The 17,112-nt window shown below is 40.2% G+C and overlaps 1 protein-coding gene across 1 annotated transcript in view; it reads right to left on the bottom strand.

Annotated features, from left to right (window-relative positions):
* RASGRP3 (RAS guanyl releasing protein 3) overlaps window positions 1–17,112 on the bottom strand; it is a 104,240-nt gene that overhangs the window by 15,000 nt on the left and 72,128 nt on the right. The window contains exons 10-12 of the mRNA XM_060026839.1: window positions 16,492–16,767; window positions 9,389–9,466; window positions 5,894–6,010 (exon numbers count right to left, since the gene is read on the bottom strand). Of these exons, the coding sequence (XP_059882822.1) occupies window positions 5,894–6,010; window positions 9,389–9,466; window positions 16,492–16,767 (471 nt within the window). The remainder of the gene's footprint in view (window positions 1–5,893; window positions 6,011–9,388; window positions 9,467–16,491; window positions 16,768–17,112) is intronic.

Below are 17,112 nucleotides of genomic sequence, written 5' to 3' on the forward strand. Positions count from 1 at the left end.
AATGACTATTTATGAATCAGCCTCTGAATTGTTACTGGGAAAGCAATGATAACTAGCATATTATTCTTTCTATCAAGGAGCTTGGAATCTAGTAGGAGATAACAAAATTGAGATGCCTTTATGGTATAATGAGATAAGTGCAACGCTGAGGATAAAGACAGAGTGCTGGGGGAGGGGGAAGGGAGATTTTAAAATGTTTCCTGGAGAAAGCAAGGTCTCAACTGAGACCTCAGGGTTGAGTAGGAGTAAGGCTTGGTGAATTCACAAATGCCAGTACCATGACAATAGAAAATGAAACTTTAAAATGTTAAATTATCTCAAAAATCAAAGTATACATTTAATGTAATTGCAGTCAAAATCCCGGTGGGAATTCGTTTGAAATGAACAAATTGATTCTAAAGTTCCTATAGAAGTGAACATGTTGAGAATAACCTAAAATTGTTTGTTTAAGATGAGGAGTAATGATCTCAGGCAAGGGAAACAAAAGCAAAATCAAACAACTGGGACTATATCAAACTAAAAAGCTTTTGCACAGGGAAGGAAACTATCAACAAAATGAAAAGGCCACCTACTGAATAGCAGAAGATACTTGCAAATGATATCTCTGATAAGGGGATAATATTCAAAATATACAAAGAACTCATACAACTCAATATCAAAAAACAAACAACCCAATTAAAAAATAGGTAGAGGACCTGAATAAACATTTTTCCAAAGAAGACTTACAGATGGCCAACAGACACATGAAAAGATGTTCAACATCACTTATCACTCATCTCAGGGAAATGCAAATCAAGACCACACAGAGATACCACCTCACACCTGTCAGAATGGCTATGATCAAAAAGACAACAAATAACAAGTGTCGGTGAGGGTGAGGAGAAAAGGGAACCCTCATGTACTGTTGTTGGGATTACAAATTGGTGCTGCTACTATGGAAAACAGTATAGAAGTTCCTCAAAAAATTAAAAACAGAGCTATCATACAATCCAGTAATTCCACTTCTGGGTATTTTTTCCAAAGAAATCAAAAACACTAATTTGAAAGATATATACATCCCTGTGTTCATTCCAGCGTTATTTACAATAGCCAAGATATGGAAGCAACATAAGTGTTCATCAATAGATGAATAGATAAAAATGTGGTATATAAATAAAATGGAATATGACTCAGCCATAAAAAAGAATGAAATCTTGCCATTTTTTGACAACATAGATAGACCTTAGGGTATTACCCTAAGTGAAATAAGTCAGGTGGAGAAAGACAAATATCATAGGATTTCACTTGTATGTGGGATCTAAAAAACAAATGAACAAACAAAAAAAAACCAGAAACAGATTCATAGATACAGAGAACAAACATGTGGTTGCCAGAGGTGAGAGGAGTGAGAGGATGAATGAATAGGTGAGGGAAATTAAGAGGTGCAAACTTCCAGTTATAAAATAAACAAGTCACGGGATGGAAAGTACAGCATGGGTAATATAGTCAGTAATATTTTAATATCATTGTATGGTGACAGATGGTAACTAGACTTATTGTGGTGATCATTTTGTAATGTGTAGAAATATTGAATCACTATGTTGTGCACCTAGAACACCTAGAAGGTCAGTTATATTTTAACTAAAACAACGACGGGTAATGAGGGGCAATGTGCCCTATCAGAAATCAAAGATACATTAGTCAAAACAACATGGTATTGCAACTTACTGCAGAGAGTACAGTCCAGAAACAGATCCTACATATGTATGTAAGATACATATGTATCTTACATATGTATGTAAGAATTCAGAATATCCAAAAGTATCTATTCAAATCCACAGGGAAATTATGGGTTACCTAATAATTGCTGTTGAGTTAAATGGCTGATAATCTTATAAAATAAATTGCCCCCAAACTAAATTCCAGATGCCTTAAATATTTTAATGTAAAAATTAAGTTATAAAAACCCAAAGGTAAATAGATAAAAATATTTTTCATGTTTTATTATCTTTGAGTAGGAAAGACCTTTCTTAGGATGACATCCAAGTCAGAGGTCATAAACAAAAGTATTTCATTACAATAAAATGCAAAATATCTGAATCAAAAAAGCTCAATTAACAAATTTAAATATAAATGACAGAGAAAATCATTTGCAACACTTAGGAGAGGACACAAAAGGAAAACAGAGGCTCACCAAAGTAAAAATACAAATGGACAATACATTCATGGAAAGACATTCAATTCTGCTAGTAATTATGGAAATACTAATGAAACTTTTTTTTTATCTCTCAAATTGGAAAACATTAAAACAATTGATAATTTCCTAGGGTTATGAGAAAATAGGCACTCTCTTATCAAGTTGGTAAAGCAAATAGCCACAATCTTTCTGGAGGACAATCAGTGCTTACTCTGACACAGCAATTCCACTTCTAGGAATTGTTCTAAGGAAATAACTGAACAAGCTTTCTCAAAGATATACATGTATATATGTGTGTGTGTATGGGGGGGGAGAATAAAATCATACAAGATGATCTACAATTTACCAGTGATTAACCCTAGACAGAAGAGACATCAAGTCCTGAAAGTAAAACTTTCTATTTCTGAAATGTTTTAATATTCAGCTTTTTAATTTTTTTATTTTTTTGCTGCACCACGTGGCTTGCGGGATCTTAATTCCCCAACCAGGGATTTAACCTGGGGCCATGTCAGTGAAAGTGCTGAGTCCTAACCAGTGGACTGCCCTGGCTTTCTTTATAATCAGAGAAAAATAAGGAAGATTTTTTTGGGCTTCCCTGGTGGCGTAGTGGTTGAGAGTCTGCCTGCCGATGCAGGGGACATGGGTTCGTGCCCTGGTCTGGGAGGATCCCACATGCCGCGGAGCGGCTGGGCCCATGAGCCATGGCCGCTGAGCCTGCGCATTCAGAGCCTGTGCTCCGCAACGGAAGAGGCCACAACAGTGAGAGGGCCGTGTACAGCAAAAAAAAAAAAGAAAAAAGATTTTTCCATTGCCCTCTGCTAAATTGGATTTTCAAAAAGTTTGTAAGTTCTCCCTGCAAACACATGTATGCAAACATTTGACTTAGAGTCCAGTTATAATGAAGCAATCTCTCTTTCCCCTGTGATTTCTTTTTTTTTAAAACATCTTTATTGGAGTATAATTGCTTTACAACGGTGTGTTAGTTTCTACTTTATAACAAAGTGAATCAGCTATATATACACATATATCCCCAAATCTCCTCCCTCTTGCATCTCCCTCCCACCCTCCCAGGTGGACACAAAGCACCGAGCTGATCTCCCTGTGCTATGCGGCTGCTTCCCACTAGCTATCTATTTTACACTTGGTAGAATATATAAGTCCATGCCACTCTCTCACTTCGTCCCAGATTACCCTTCCCCCTCCCCGTGTCCTCAAGTCCATCCTCTATGTCTGCGTCTTTATTCCTGTCCTGCCCCTAGGTTCTTCAGAACCGTTTTTTTTTTTTTTTTTTAGATTCCATATATATGTGTTAGCATATGGTATTTGTCTTTATCTTTCTGACTTCACTCCATATGACAGACTCTAGGTCCATCCACCTCCCTACAAATAACTCAATTTCGTTTCTTTTTATGGCTGAGTAATATTCCATTGTATATATGTGCCACATCTTCTTTATCCATTCATCTGTTGATGGACACTTAGGTTGCTTCCATGTCCTTGCTTTTGTAAATAGAGCTGCAATGAACATTGTGGTACATGACTCTTTTTGAATTATGGTTTTCTCAGGATATATGCCCAATAGTGGGATTGCTGGGTCGTATGGTAGTTCTATTTGTAGTTTTTTAAGGAACCTCCATACTGTTCTCCATAGTGGCTGTATCAATTTACACTCCCACCAACAGTGCAAGAGGGTTCCCTTTTCTCCACACCCTCTCCAGCATTTATTGTTTGTAGATATTCTGATGATGGCCATTCTGACTGGTGTGAGGTGATACCTCATTGTAGTTTTGATTTGCATTTCTCTAATGATTAGTGATGTTGAACATTCTTTCATGTGTTTGTTGGCAATTCCCCTGTGGATTCTGTTATATATTATCTGTATTGCCTTAGGGCACAACTGCTTCAGGAGTATTTTGGGAAGTAGGCAAAGTATAAATGAACAAATTACTTAATTAAAAATATGATTGTTTAGCACCCATTACAAGTTTATCCATAAATAACTGAATTTTTTTGCAAGTCTCACTATCAATGCTTATCCATAATCAAAATTGCTTAAAAATGAACTATTATGGAGTGCTTACGATTTATAGTTTAATACCTGTATTTATACTGAGAGTACAAGATTTTTTTGGAATAAAATTCATTATGGAAATTCAAATGAAACCCAGTCATTTATTCAATTAAATCAATAGTACTCAATCTAACCAAACTGGGCCAACCTTCCCCCATGAAACTGGAATTGGAGAAAACAGGTAAGGTACAAAGGGGTGGGGGAGAAAGAGGCTCCTCGTGTGGAGCAAGGAAAGTCTGTCTGCAGAGAATGGAGTGAGCATTCAGAGAAAAGCAGAGGAGAGAGTAGGAGAAAAAATACTTCATTCATTTCCTGATTCTAGACCTTCCTGACCTGCAACTCCATGCACCCAGATCCTTTGCCCACCTTCCCTGGCTCCAAGTTGGGTCTGTCACTACCACATCATCACATGGTCTCCACTGGACCTTATGGCTGTCTCATCCCCTTCCCTCACCCTTTCTAATCTCCCCTTCCTGACTCCCATGCCCCATGCAACTTTTCTTTCAGCACTTCATAGTTCCATGGATAATCCAAGATATAGAACATTCTTTTTCTGTAAACGTCCTTTCCCAGCAAAGAGCACATAATATCCCAAAGACTTGTTCCTATTGCATCTGAGGATGTACTAGTCCGTGAAGGGAGATGTTTAATCAACAATCACAATTTCTAGTGTCTGAGATATTTCCATCTTTCCCACATTGGTGCATCTACTCTTTTTTTGTTGTTTTTAATATGGAAAATTCTGACACAATCTTGCCCTTCATTAAGTGATGTTTCTGACCTAAATGCTGTTGCGCTGCGGTGTCACAGACCCCCAAATATATACAGCTGGAGAAACTACTCAACTTACAGTCTTTTTTCCTACCCTCAGGTAACCAATTTATCCAGCATTTTATGGTGACCCATGTGGGTTTTTTTAATTATAAATAATAAACTTATTTATTTATTTACTTATTCTTGGCTCCATTGGTTCTTTGTTGCTGCCTGAGGGCTTTTTCTAGTTGCGGTGAGCAGGGGCTACTCTTTGTTGCGGTGCACGGGCTTCTCATTGGGTGGCTTCTCTTATTGTGGAGCATGGACTCTAGGTGTGTGGGCCTCAGTAGTTATGGCATGTGGGCTTCAGTAGTTGTGGCACGCAGGCTCAGTAGTTGTGGCTTGTGGGCTCTAGAGTGTAGGCTCAGTAGTTGTGGCGCACGGGCTTAGTTGCTCAGCGACATGTGGGACCTTCCTGGACCAGGGCTCAAACCCATATCCCCTGAATTGACAGGCAGATTCTTAACCACTGCACCACCAGGGGAGCCCCCATGTGGGTTTTAATGAGTAGATTCTAATCCTCAAACAGTCCCTTGGGTTGCAGGAACAATGACAGAAGTGTCAAATGCCTGGGGAAGTGAGGGGTTCTAAGTAGCTGAGAGTATTTGGGCAAGTGAGAACTGACAGACAGGAAGGGGAAAGGGGGACTTCCTGGGAGGTTCTTCCCCAGAAGCCAGTGCCAGGTAGAGCTAAGTGTCTACTGAATTGCTCTTACTTGCTAGAGGGCTGTTTTCATGGACTCCATCTGATTCCTGGGCAACCAGAGAATATTCTGGAAAGAGAAAGGGGCCTCCTTTTAACTGCTCACATTTAACTGTCCCTCAACCACTTACCTCAACTAATTTCCTTATGTGTTTGTTGATGACTGTAGGATCTGGCTTTGGCATCACGCCTGAGGCCCACTCCAGGGGCACCACGGGCTTGGTGGGCGTCGTAGGGGAGGTAGGCTGCTGACAGAAAACACACACATTTTTCAACTTTATCTGGGGCCTCGAGCAATTTGGACCAGGGACACTGAGAAAGCCATATAAGTTTTGCATATTAATATCAGTAAAAACTTCTGTTTATGTAGTACTTAAATATTTGAAAACATCAGTGAAAATTTTGTTAATGCAATATTTTGTCTGTAGAATCTAATCTGTAACTAAATACATATTTTGTTTAACAGCAGCCTAGATTGTATTATTTTAGGTGGAAAAAAATATTGCTCTCCCAGCTCACCCAAAAATCCTATCCAAGTTCCCCAGATACTACTAAAACACCCTTAAACATCTCTGTAACAATCCATACAATTTTTTGCTTGTATAATACAAAGCACATAAAACACCAGTTATCTAATTCTTTAATAGTTAGTGCTAGTGATAAATTAGGTGTGTGCAGTAAGTGGCCAGCAGTGCACAGCCAAGTTTATGTCATCTTACCAGCAACTCTCAATATGCTTAATCAGTTCTTGACGGTTTGGCTAATCATTAGCTCTCTCGAGCCCCGCTTTGGTGAACTTGTTTCCTCCACAGGTTCGTCCACATTCGTGCAAGACATTTTCACTTAATCATGTGGAGAAGATGGTAGTAATAATATATAACTCGTTTACACAACACAAGTGTGAAACACAGTCCTATTGGGAGCCAAGAGTGCTGTGCACTTCGTATCCTCTCCCTAGGGATCTCATATGATGAAATATTTTTGCTGGTGCATGCATACAAACCTGTATTAGCAGGTTGTTTTTAAATTTGATACCGAGTTGGGGATAACCATTTTTGCAAGAGGAGTTGAGGCGTAACTGTAAAGATTTAAGCCTCTACCAATGTTGTGAGGTGGGTGCTGCTGTGAGCTACAAACAGGACAAAAAATTATCTGCCATCTGAATATGGTCACTCTCACACACAGTTTTTCTCTCTCTCTCTCTCACACACACACATGCACACACACAAGCCTTTCATCTTGTCGATATAATAAAGGATTAAACCCTTGGTTCCCAAACTATACAGCAAGGCACACCCCTCCTCTGGAGCACTGCGACGAACTCAGAGGGTTACCGAAAGATATTTCAAACTTCTGAGGGAAATACAGCAATACTCAATATTTGTCAATAGCACACGAACTACCAGCTTGAAATAGTTCACAATTCACCCATCAGCTCATGCCATCTTTCTATCAATGATATCATGCCCCTGAGAAGCAAAAAATCAATGTGGAACAAGCAATAAAGGTGACAGTATCCAATCTGATTCCAAGATTTAAGAAATTGCACCATGCCCAACAGGCACACATATCCATTAGTAATTGTGGTTATTTAAGAATGAAATTAAAATGTTATTGTTTTCAATCTGTGTGTATTATTTTTTCAGGCAGGTAATAAGCCATTAGAACATCAATGTTTATACATATTTAGTTGCTTGGACCTAACTATTCTATAAGTGAAACTGTTAGGTATTTCTTCTGACCTAGAGGGAGCATGAAAAAACTGAGACATGAATTAAAACACAAACAATTATGAGGCACTAAGGGTGCCATGAACAGAATACGGTTGAGAAGCTCTGGGACTAACTAGGTGAGGTTGGCCAGTGCTAACTGTAAGCACATTAAAGCTACAGGCTCTCAGGAATATAATCCTGACGGGAAATTGTTCTTAGTTACCAGTATGCGTCGAACACCAAATACAAAATAAGGTGACATTCCACTTAGAGAAGAGACAGAAAGGGATTGGGAAATGTGTTTTCATAGATTCATGGGATTTTAGCACTTGGAAGGGGCTTTGAAAGCTTCTGCTTTTACAAGAGATAAAAAGACTTTTTTATGTTGGATGGAAATGTCTCCTAAAATTGGTAAAACTTAATCCTGAAAATAAACCAAAGTAAATCTAAAAGGCACAGATCAGGCATGTGTGCTAAAATGGTCATTCTTACCCTGTTTCTGAACAAGGGGTGGTGGGAAAATAATGGGCAGCATCACGCTGTAGAAAAAGCACAGGCGGTGAAGGCAGACTCCTGAGACCAGTCCAAATTCTCCTACTGACTGGCTCTGTGGCCTGCGTAAGACACCTATGCTCACCAGACTCTGTTTCCTTAACAGAGTTGATGAGATAACATATATATTATGACCTGCCAGGCATCCAACAACCAACAGGTGGCAATTAAGGTGCCTAGTTATAGGTAAAGGAAGGCGTCAGGAGGTGGCAATGCTGTGTGTGCATGTACAGGACAGCTTCATCACACCAAAGCTATGGAATGAGGGAGGAGCTTACGAATTCCTTTTTTTCAGTAACATTACTTTTCTTTCTACCTCTCTCTTCATCATGCGAACTTTGAAGAGTTTGGTCCTAACCCCTCCCTTTGCCTGTGCTGTATCTTCCCATATGGCTGCCTTCTGCAGTGTCCCCAGGAGATGGGCTTCTTGGGGTTGGCAGGGAGGGGAACATGGTGATGGACCATCACAGACATTATTTTAAGAACAGATGCTACCAGGTCAACTGACTCAGACTCAAGTTCATAGTCTCCCACCTGGCCTTTACTGTGAACAGCATTCACAGTCATTCTGCCTCTTTCAGTTCGATGGTTCAGAATGGTAGTAGGTATTAATAGATGGACAGACTTAGGCCCTAGGGTTTGCTGGCAACGTGCCACAGAACTCAACTGGTACGGAGGTAATGAATGAGACCTTCATAAGAAAACAGATCTCAGGATATAAGAAGCAGACAGAAATTTTTTTTCAACATGCAAACCTCATCCTCATTGTAAATTTCATATTCACCCAGATATTTGTTTTTTTACTAGTGCAAAGCATATCTGAGCTACAGTCCACTTGATAAGAGTAATGAGCAGTGTACATTCAGTAATTCAGTTTCTTCAACTCATTATATAATGTTTCTTTACTAAGACTCAGCTATCAATTAAGTGAGACTCTATCCAATGTGATACTGAAATTCTGAGCTGGATGAATCATTAGTAGAGAAATTTGTGAATTATGATTAGGGTATTTAAAATTTATTAATTCTAATTTTATGTAGAATCAGTTTTTTTAAAAAAAGCCTAGAATGGTCATTCAAATTATTGTTCCTTCTTTTTTGGGGGCGGGGCAGGTTCTCAGAGGGAACATGGAAGATCAACAATAAAACAGAGTAACTGGAAATGATGTTCTTCTTTGTTAGCTTCTAATGTGAAGAAATAATTATCTGTCAGGGCTAAGCTGTTCCATTGGTAAAATGGGAAGAATATAGATTTTTTAATTCTTCAATCTTTAGATCACAAAGCACTACTGTAATGGTCAATTATTGTAAATATAAAATAATGGTGTTTGTCACTGAACCTGAGAGAGAAAACAATACTCACCGATTTAGAATTTCTAGGCTCCAGCACCAGTGATAGTTTGTAAATATCATCTTCTGTGTGATAGAGGTCCAGAGAAAGCTACAACAAATTAGAAGGGATAAATAAGGATGTTGAATCATTTATTTACTTATTTACATTACTGAAATTTTTCCAAACTGAATGCTTAAGCTCAATGTCTAATAACTTGAGTGAATGTAGAACGTTAAAAAGATAGCATGCAGAGGTGGAAAATGAAATTTTTTTTTAAGAAGTTTTAATATTTTATTTTTTGGCCACGCAGGATGTGGGATCTTAGTTCCTCAACCAAGGAGCAAACCCACGCCCCCTGCATTGGAAGCGTGGAGTCTTAACTACCGGGCCGCCAGGGAAGTCCCAGAAAACGAAATTTTAAAAAGAAAAAAGTTAAGCCTAGTGTGGTCATCAGCATCAACAAGAACCATTGACTCAATTTTTCTTGATAATTATTGAGTAGCTCCTAAGCACCAAGCACTGAGCTGGAGGTAAGGGATCCTTGATGTTACAGGCTAGGACTGGGGACAGGTGTATAAAATAAGACTTGGAAATGGAATAAATGGTGTCTTGGAGGTTTGACTAAAGAACTGCAGAAATGAAAGAGCAATGAATAGGTTTCTATTATTTCAGGGCATTGTGCTAAATTCTGGTGATATAAAATGGTATAAAATCATTCCTGCCCTCAAGGGCCAGACACCTTATTTGACTAAATAGGACCTGAACACAAAAAGACATATTCACATCAACAAAAGGCAACACATGCTAAATGTGAAGGAAGTTGCCCCACTCTAAGTGCTATAGGAATTTTTCAGGGAGGCGGCGTGTAAAGCATGAGGGAGAGGTTTTGGAGACCGGTGGGTTTGCGTTCAAATTCTGAGCCTGCCACTGGTTAGCTCTGTGGCCTTGAGCCAGTTATTTCCTCTCTGACACTCAGTTTCCACTTCTGTAAAATGATCGCAAAAGTCCCTATCTAATTGGATTTTTATCAGGATCAAATGAAATAATGCATGTAAAGTACTTTACACAGGACCTAGTACACAGTGAAATCTCAGGAAATGTAATCTGGTGTTGTTGATGTTATTGTTATTATTATAGCTGTTACAACTACTTTTATTATTATGTGTGGGGGCCACTGAGGACAGAAATGATCAGGATGGATTCACAGAGGAACTTGTGAACTGGGACCTAACTGGGAGGACTTGGAGAAATAAAGACAGAGAGAAAGATTAGGGTAGGCAAGGATAAGAATGTAAATGAAGATTAAACTGCGTGGATAAAATCTGCAAAACCTTAAAATGCATGGTCCCACTTACCTAAAACAGAAGTCATAAGATTTAAAATAAGCCTGGATAATTCCCACACGTGCCCTTCAATGTTAAGAACCTGATGAATCATACCATTTTATCAACAGGGAAGAGAACCAGGTGCCCTGCCCTTTCTCTGACCATTTTAAGCATGAAAATTTTCCTTTGACATATTTTGTCTAAAGATAAAGGCTTAATGTGAGAGGCTTTATTCCATTTCCAAGTCTTCTTTTATACACCTGTCCCTGGTCCTAGCCTGTAACATCAAGGATCCCTTATCTCCAGCTCAGGGCCTGGTGCTTAGGAGCAAGAGAAAACTCAGAGGCACAGGATGTCTTTCAAGGATTTATCTTGCTGTTCTATCTCATTTTTTTAAAAAAGAAACTGGCATTATAAACTGTCATTTTTGCATCATTCATTCAACAAATATTTATTGGTCACCTAATATATGGTGGGGACCATTGTAGTCACTATTCTAGCTACTAAATACAGCAGTTAAATTAAGGATTTCACATATCTGGTCATGTATTGCATTATCTAGACTTTGTCATCTAAAGGTTTTTTTAAGCATAATAAAATTGACTTTACTATAAAATTGCCCCAGTATCATTTCAGATCATGAAAATCATGCTCACAAAGAACGCACACTGTATCCACCTTCCTCTGAACAGCAGTCACTTCTACGTCTGGGGCCCTGCCTTTTTTCAGGAGAGGAACTGTCCCCACGTCACAAACAAATGCTTTGAGGAACCAGTCCACCATATAAAAGAGTGAAGGGAGATGCATGAAAGGGATATTGTGATAGAGACATTGGTATAACAATGTATTTGGTAAAAGAGTTTTGCAGATATGATTAACTTGGGGATCTCTCCTCATAGCTCAACAATAAGAAAAATTTGTGCTGATAAGTGGAATTTGACACTGGATCTCTGGGTTAGGGAAGCAATAGGGGAAGGTGTGATCACTGATAAATGGGAGATAGCCACTACTCATCTAAGGCAAATTGTTGTCAGTTTGATGACAATTGCCACATCTAATTTGTCAAGAGAAGTTAGAAATCTAGAGTTTTATAGAGTTTTATATAAAAAAATCCTCATTTTTAAGCAGAAGTCAGAAATCTAGAGTTTTATAGAGTTTTATATAAAAAATCCTCATTTTTAAGCACTGGCAACTAATAACAGATTTTTTTTTATGATTCCATGTGGGCCAAATAAAACACATCTGCCGTGGGCAGTTGCCCACTGTTTTGTAAATTCCACAACAGAAGACTCTACTGGTCTCTAAGCTTCATAAAAGGAGACAGTGCATTTGTAATCCCACCTCTATAATCCCAGTCCTAGTTTGCTATCTTGCACTGTGAATGTGACATAGACAGAAAACTGACTGACTTCTTCCTTTTGACTTCCTTGTTGTCAGGAGTTAATCTGGGCTTTGATGAGTATGTTCTTGTCCTCCTGACTCTTCCTCTGATGACAGCACTGGCATCTGCTGGAAAGGAGATGCCAGCAGTGCAAGAACATCCAACCAGAAACCCAAATAAGCCACACACTAAATAGGGGAGATGCTCTTTCAAAAGACACAGAACATCCCTGAGTATTTTCATACGTCACATGGACAGATATCTGACTCTATGATGGAAATATTTTTGTTGTCTCCCAATGTTTGCTCTCCATTTATTAGTGGTCGTATGAACCTAGGCAAGTCATTAATCTTCTTGAGTCTGTCTCTTGAGCTGTAAAATGGGAGTCATCAATAATAGCTCCCTCCCAGGATTGTTGTGAGGATTAAATGAGCTAATGGTGTCCAATGGGATTTGTTTAGAGGGCCACACAGATGGGAACTGCAGGGTTTGGCTCCCAATCAGTGCAGCAGCCAAATGCCACTGTGCTCATCCACGAGTGCAGAGCCACCTTCTGGGTTAACTCTAGCCATCTCTCTGCTTTCCAAGCTGCGATCCTACTTGCTTTCTCGGATCTCCTCTGGGCCTTATGGCCCTGCACAAAGTGATCTGTTCTACTTCCTACACACCTTTTAAATAATATAGGCAGCTTGTCAATGGGATCTGTTTTTGTGTCTAACATATCTTAAGCTTGTTTGTTTCTAAAAAATGTTCTGAGTCACTGTTTCAGGTTGTTGCTTTTACATCCAAGCCTATCAGCAAAGATGGCTGTGGATTTAGTCTGCACCTCAGGACCGACATTGTCTTGACTGGAGAATTGTAAAATAACACACACTTGGTCATCAAACTATCTCCATTCACCATTTTTGCAATTCTTCCTCTTCCTCCTCCTCTTCTTCTTTCTTCTTTCTTCTTCTTCTTCTTCGATTGTAAAAATACAGGGGCTTTCCAGTAATTTGCATATACTCAGAATGGTAAATGTAACTGATAGATCTAAAAATACTATGAAAAAAAATCAGACTATTTTGTATACCATGAAACAAGAAGCGTCAGTTTAAAAGCTCCTGGTTACATGAATTGGGATCACAGTGGAAAATGTCTTCTCCAGATCCTCCCTAAAAAGGGGAACAATACAAATCCCAACAGTTTGGCGGTGTGGTCCTCTTTCCTTCATGTGCCCAGTACTGTTCAGGGGGCTCAGATTACAATGATAAAAATGGCAAACATAGTCCCTGCTTGCATAGATTTCATTTTGTAATTAACTCTTTCTTTACACACCCATGAAGAGGGAGAGAGATTATTTAATTTTCACAGATGCAAAATAAAGTAAATGTCAGCAATATTCCCACATTACAGAGTAAATGTCCATCAGAGAGAGAAAGAGAGACACACACACAAACTGGGATTCAGAAGTTGGCTATTTGCAAGCCTTTTGTCCGTTATGAATCGCAGCTTCTTCATTTCTAAAATAGGAAGGGGCAGGGGTGATGTTACACCCTCTGACCTGCCCAGGCTACATCACAGGGTGTGTGTGTGAGAATCTACTGAGGAAATGTATGTGAAAAGTGCTGTGAAAACTGTAATCAACTATTACAGAAAGTTCAAGCATTGCTATACAGCCTACTGCACAGAGCAGGCATTTAGCAATTGTTCATTAACTTAAGAGTTCTCATTTTCTTTCTTCCAGGGCTCTCAATCATATATCAGCTTCCTCACCTGGGACCATGTTTAGAAGCAGTCACTTCAGGCAGAAACTTGACCTAGAGTCTTGGAGCAAAAAGGATCACCCCTTCAATGCTGTGCTTAATAAGAATGACCTCACATGCATTTGGGCAGCTGCAGTCAACGTATGGTTCTAATCTCAACATGTATGTGGTTCATGAAATGCTCACTGGGCTCCAGTGAACACCTCCTGGGAGTCTCCTCCATCCTCATTCTGAGGAGATTAATCTGCCTAGGGCCAGGAAGAATGAATGCACCGAACTTTCTCCTTGGTTGTGGGGAGAGAGGAAGGCTTTTGGCTTTAAATAGAAACTGGCTTGACAATTGTGCTCATCTGCGGAACTGTGCTATCCTGATGAGCCACTGGGCTGGAACCACAGAATTAGGTTGACACTTGGTTCCTTAGTCCCAAGGCTCCACCATTCCTTACATCTAGCACCACAGAAGTTTAGAGCTGGATGAGATCTTACAAATGAGCACAAAACCCTTTAGGAAAAATCCAAAGTCAAGACTAGTTAGCAAGGAGACAAAGCTAAGTAACTGCAGAGGCAGGACAAAAAGTTATGTCTCCCATCTGAGACTCTTGCCATTATATTACACTATACTATACAATGTTGCTGTGACTAAATATGGTGCTTGGTGGCTTCTAAATTTTCCTTCAATTCCTGAGAGAGAGAGAGAGAGAGAGAGAGAGAGAGAGATACACAGAGAGACTGAGAGATTGAGTCTTTTTCTTTTTTCTTTTGTTTCCAGCAAAAATGAATTATTTCTTAGCTTTTACTTCTGGAGTTCAGATTTTCCATCTGCAGCCCCAAAATTTCATTCCAAATCCTTTAGTATTTCTCAAATATCTGTCCTGATGTTGCCTGCTGCATTTACAATTCAAATTTCTTTTCCCTACTCCATCATTATTTTTTATCCAGATGAGGAATTGCCCAGCATAGGCAGCTGCTCATGAAGTTCTCCCCCAGCTCGTGGAGGCAGCCTGAGCACAGACACTTGGAGCCTAGGCTACCCCCTGAGACTGGTCTTCAGACATCACCTGTGGCTGTGGGGTTACAGTCTGATTGGGGCTGCAACTCTGGTCACTTATTCATGGAAACAGATTTACATGGCAAATGGTTAATAAAGGCAGCTGCCTGGATTATTGTGAGGTTCCCCCACCCTAACAGAGAATGTCTGGGTGTTTACTATTTGTTACACAAACTCAGCCCCAAGAGATTTGTGCTTCTGTGTGTTGGCTACTTCTGCTTTATACTAAGAATGCAGCTACCATTATTGCCTACACCTAGGGGTTCTCTTCCTTGGTAAACAATTCTGTGTTCTAGGAACAGTTTGTGAGAAGGTCTAGGAACTGCACTCTTATCCCAATGCAGCAGTCCTAGAGGATTTAGCTCTTTGGAGTTCCAGAGGGCTTCTTGTTTTCATTCCCCATGGCTACTGGAGGAAAGTAGTCAATTCGGTATTGCAGCCAAGTTTCAGATGCTACAGTGTCAAAAACCCAAACAAGGAAGTTGCTCCTCCACTTGTTTAAGCAAGGGTGAGAGAATTTGCTTATGCCTCTTTCCCCCTGACAAAGAAGCAGCCAATGGGAAATGTTCTCTACTATACACCTGTGTGTCTAAAAGTGCTAGGACCTAGAGACCAGCTAATGGTGCGTGCCGCCAAGGCCAAAACGTATGAGCAGTAGGTGAATTTCTTCCAACCCACTCCTAAATACAGCACCCAGTTCATCTGCTGAGTTCCTAAATATGCCAGGTATTGGGTGGGCCAAAAAGTTATTTCAGGTTTTTCCGTTAAGATGTTATGCAATACTATGAGAGGTGCTGGGGACGGGCGATGTATAAGGCAGGTAAATAGAAAAAAAATCTAATGTCAAGTGATACCTCCTATAGATAAGAAAGTACAAGGGCAACACATGTGACAGATGCCTTACTGCTTTGGAAGGAAACAGAGAATGCTCCAGAAAGATAGAGGCTTTTGAATTTAAGCTAGTCATGGTGGGGTTGGGGGGTGGGTAAGGAAGGAATTTTCCAAGAAAATGCAAAGCCAGAAAGTAGAAGGCAGCAATTTGTGGTGGAAAGTATAAGTCCCACATTCCTCAAAGGCAGGTGTAATGCGGGATCAGGTGATGACAAACGAGGAGAAACTGATAGTCAGAAAACAAGTTGTGAAGGGCTCCAGTGGCAGACTGGGACCTGTATCTGGTGGCTTGGGGAGGTTGGTGGGGGTAACGGGGAGGGAGATCTCAGAGGAGGTCCCCGCATTACTCCAGGCTTCAACTACAGCAGTGCAGTGAGGATCAAGAGAAGCCGATGAGTTGAGGGCATAGAGAAGGAGGTGATGAATTAGATGAGTGTGATGAGGCACTGAGGACAGGGCTGGAGGGCCTCTCTAAGAACTGCAGAAGCCAGAGCCGTGGAGGCTGAGACTGGGACCCTCAAAGCAAAGGGAACTTTCTTTGCTCGGAGATTGGTGTCTCAAGTCACTTGGGTTACAGGTGTGTTTCCCTCCCTTCATCCTTTGAGATTTCTTCCCATCTACTGACCCTGAATTCAACACCTTCCCCACCCCCATTGTGAATTGCTGGCATGGATCTTCCTGCATACCCTGGGAAGTGAGGTGCAGGAGAGTTATTAGCACAAACTCTAGTCCGTTGGACTCACCGTGAGCAAGTTGATCAAATCCAGGTTGGGTTCCAAGTGGTGAGAGGCATTCTGTAGGGAGACCAGTTCACTCAAGGTAACAGAGAGCTGGTGCATTTTCACAATGTTCACTTTGTTCTCCTCCATCCAGTCTGGGAAAATGACATGGACTGCTATCAAGTCTTTCAAGTGGACGCCAAGGATTGGGATTTTGAAGCCATCACAGTCGGCAAAGGCCTTGCGGTAATTACAGTAATTGCCGTTGGAGGAGACCAGCTCCGTCATTTCATTCCAGTTCTGGGAACAGATGGAAAAGTAGTATTTTCAAACAGCCTTCCCTTCTGCCCACCCTCAGGCCCAACAGTGTGTGGCTAGGAAATTCCTCGCCTACTGAAAGAAGTATCAATTGCACCAACGTTGATGCAGGGAAATATTAACCAGGGAAAAGAAAGTTAGAAAAATGTACTAGGCTTGGCTATGAGTTGGACAGCCTGTTCCATTCTGCGTCAAAAGAGAAATAGCCCACAACTCTGCCTACCTACTAGGGGTGTTGAGATGTTAAATAGCATCATGTATATATAAGTATTTTGTAATTCATGGAAATATTACAATCCACAAATACAAGCATGTATTGTATTGAAG

Source organism: Delphinus delphis, chromosome 12 (assembly GCF_949987515.2).
Source record: "Delphinus delphis chromosome 12, mDelDel1.2, whole genome shotgun sequence".
Lineage (NCBI taxonomy): Eukaryota > Metazoa > Chordata > Mammalia > Artiodactyla > Delphinidae > Delphinus > Delphinus delphis.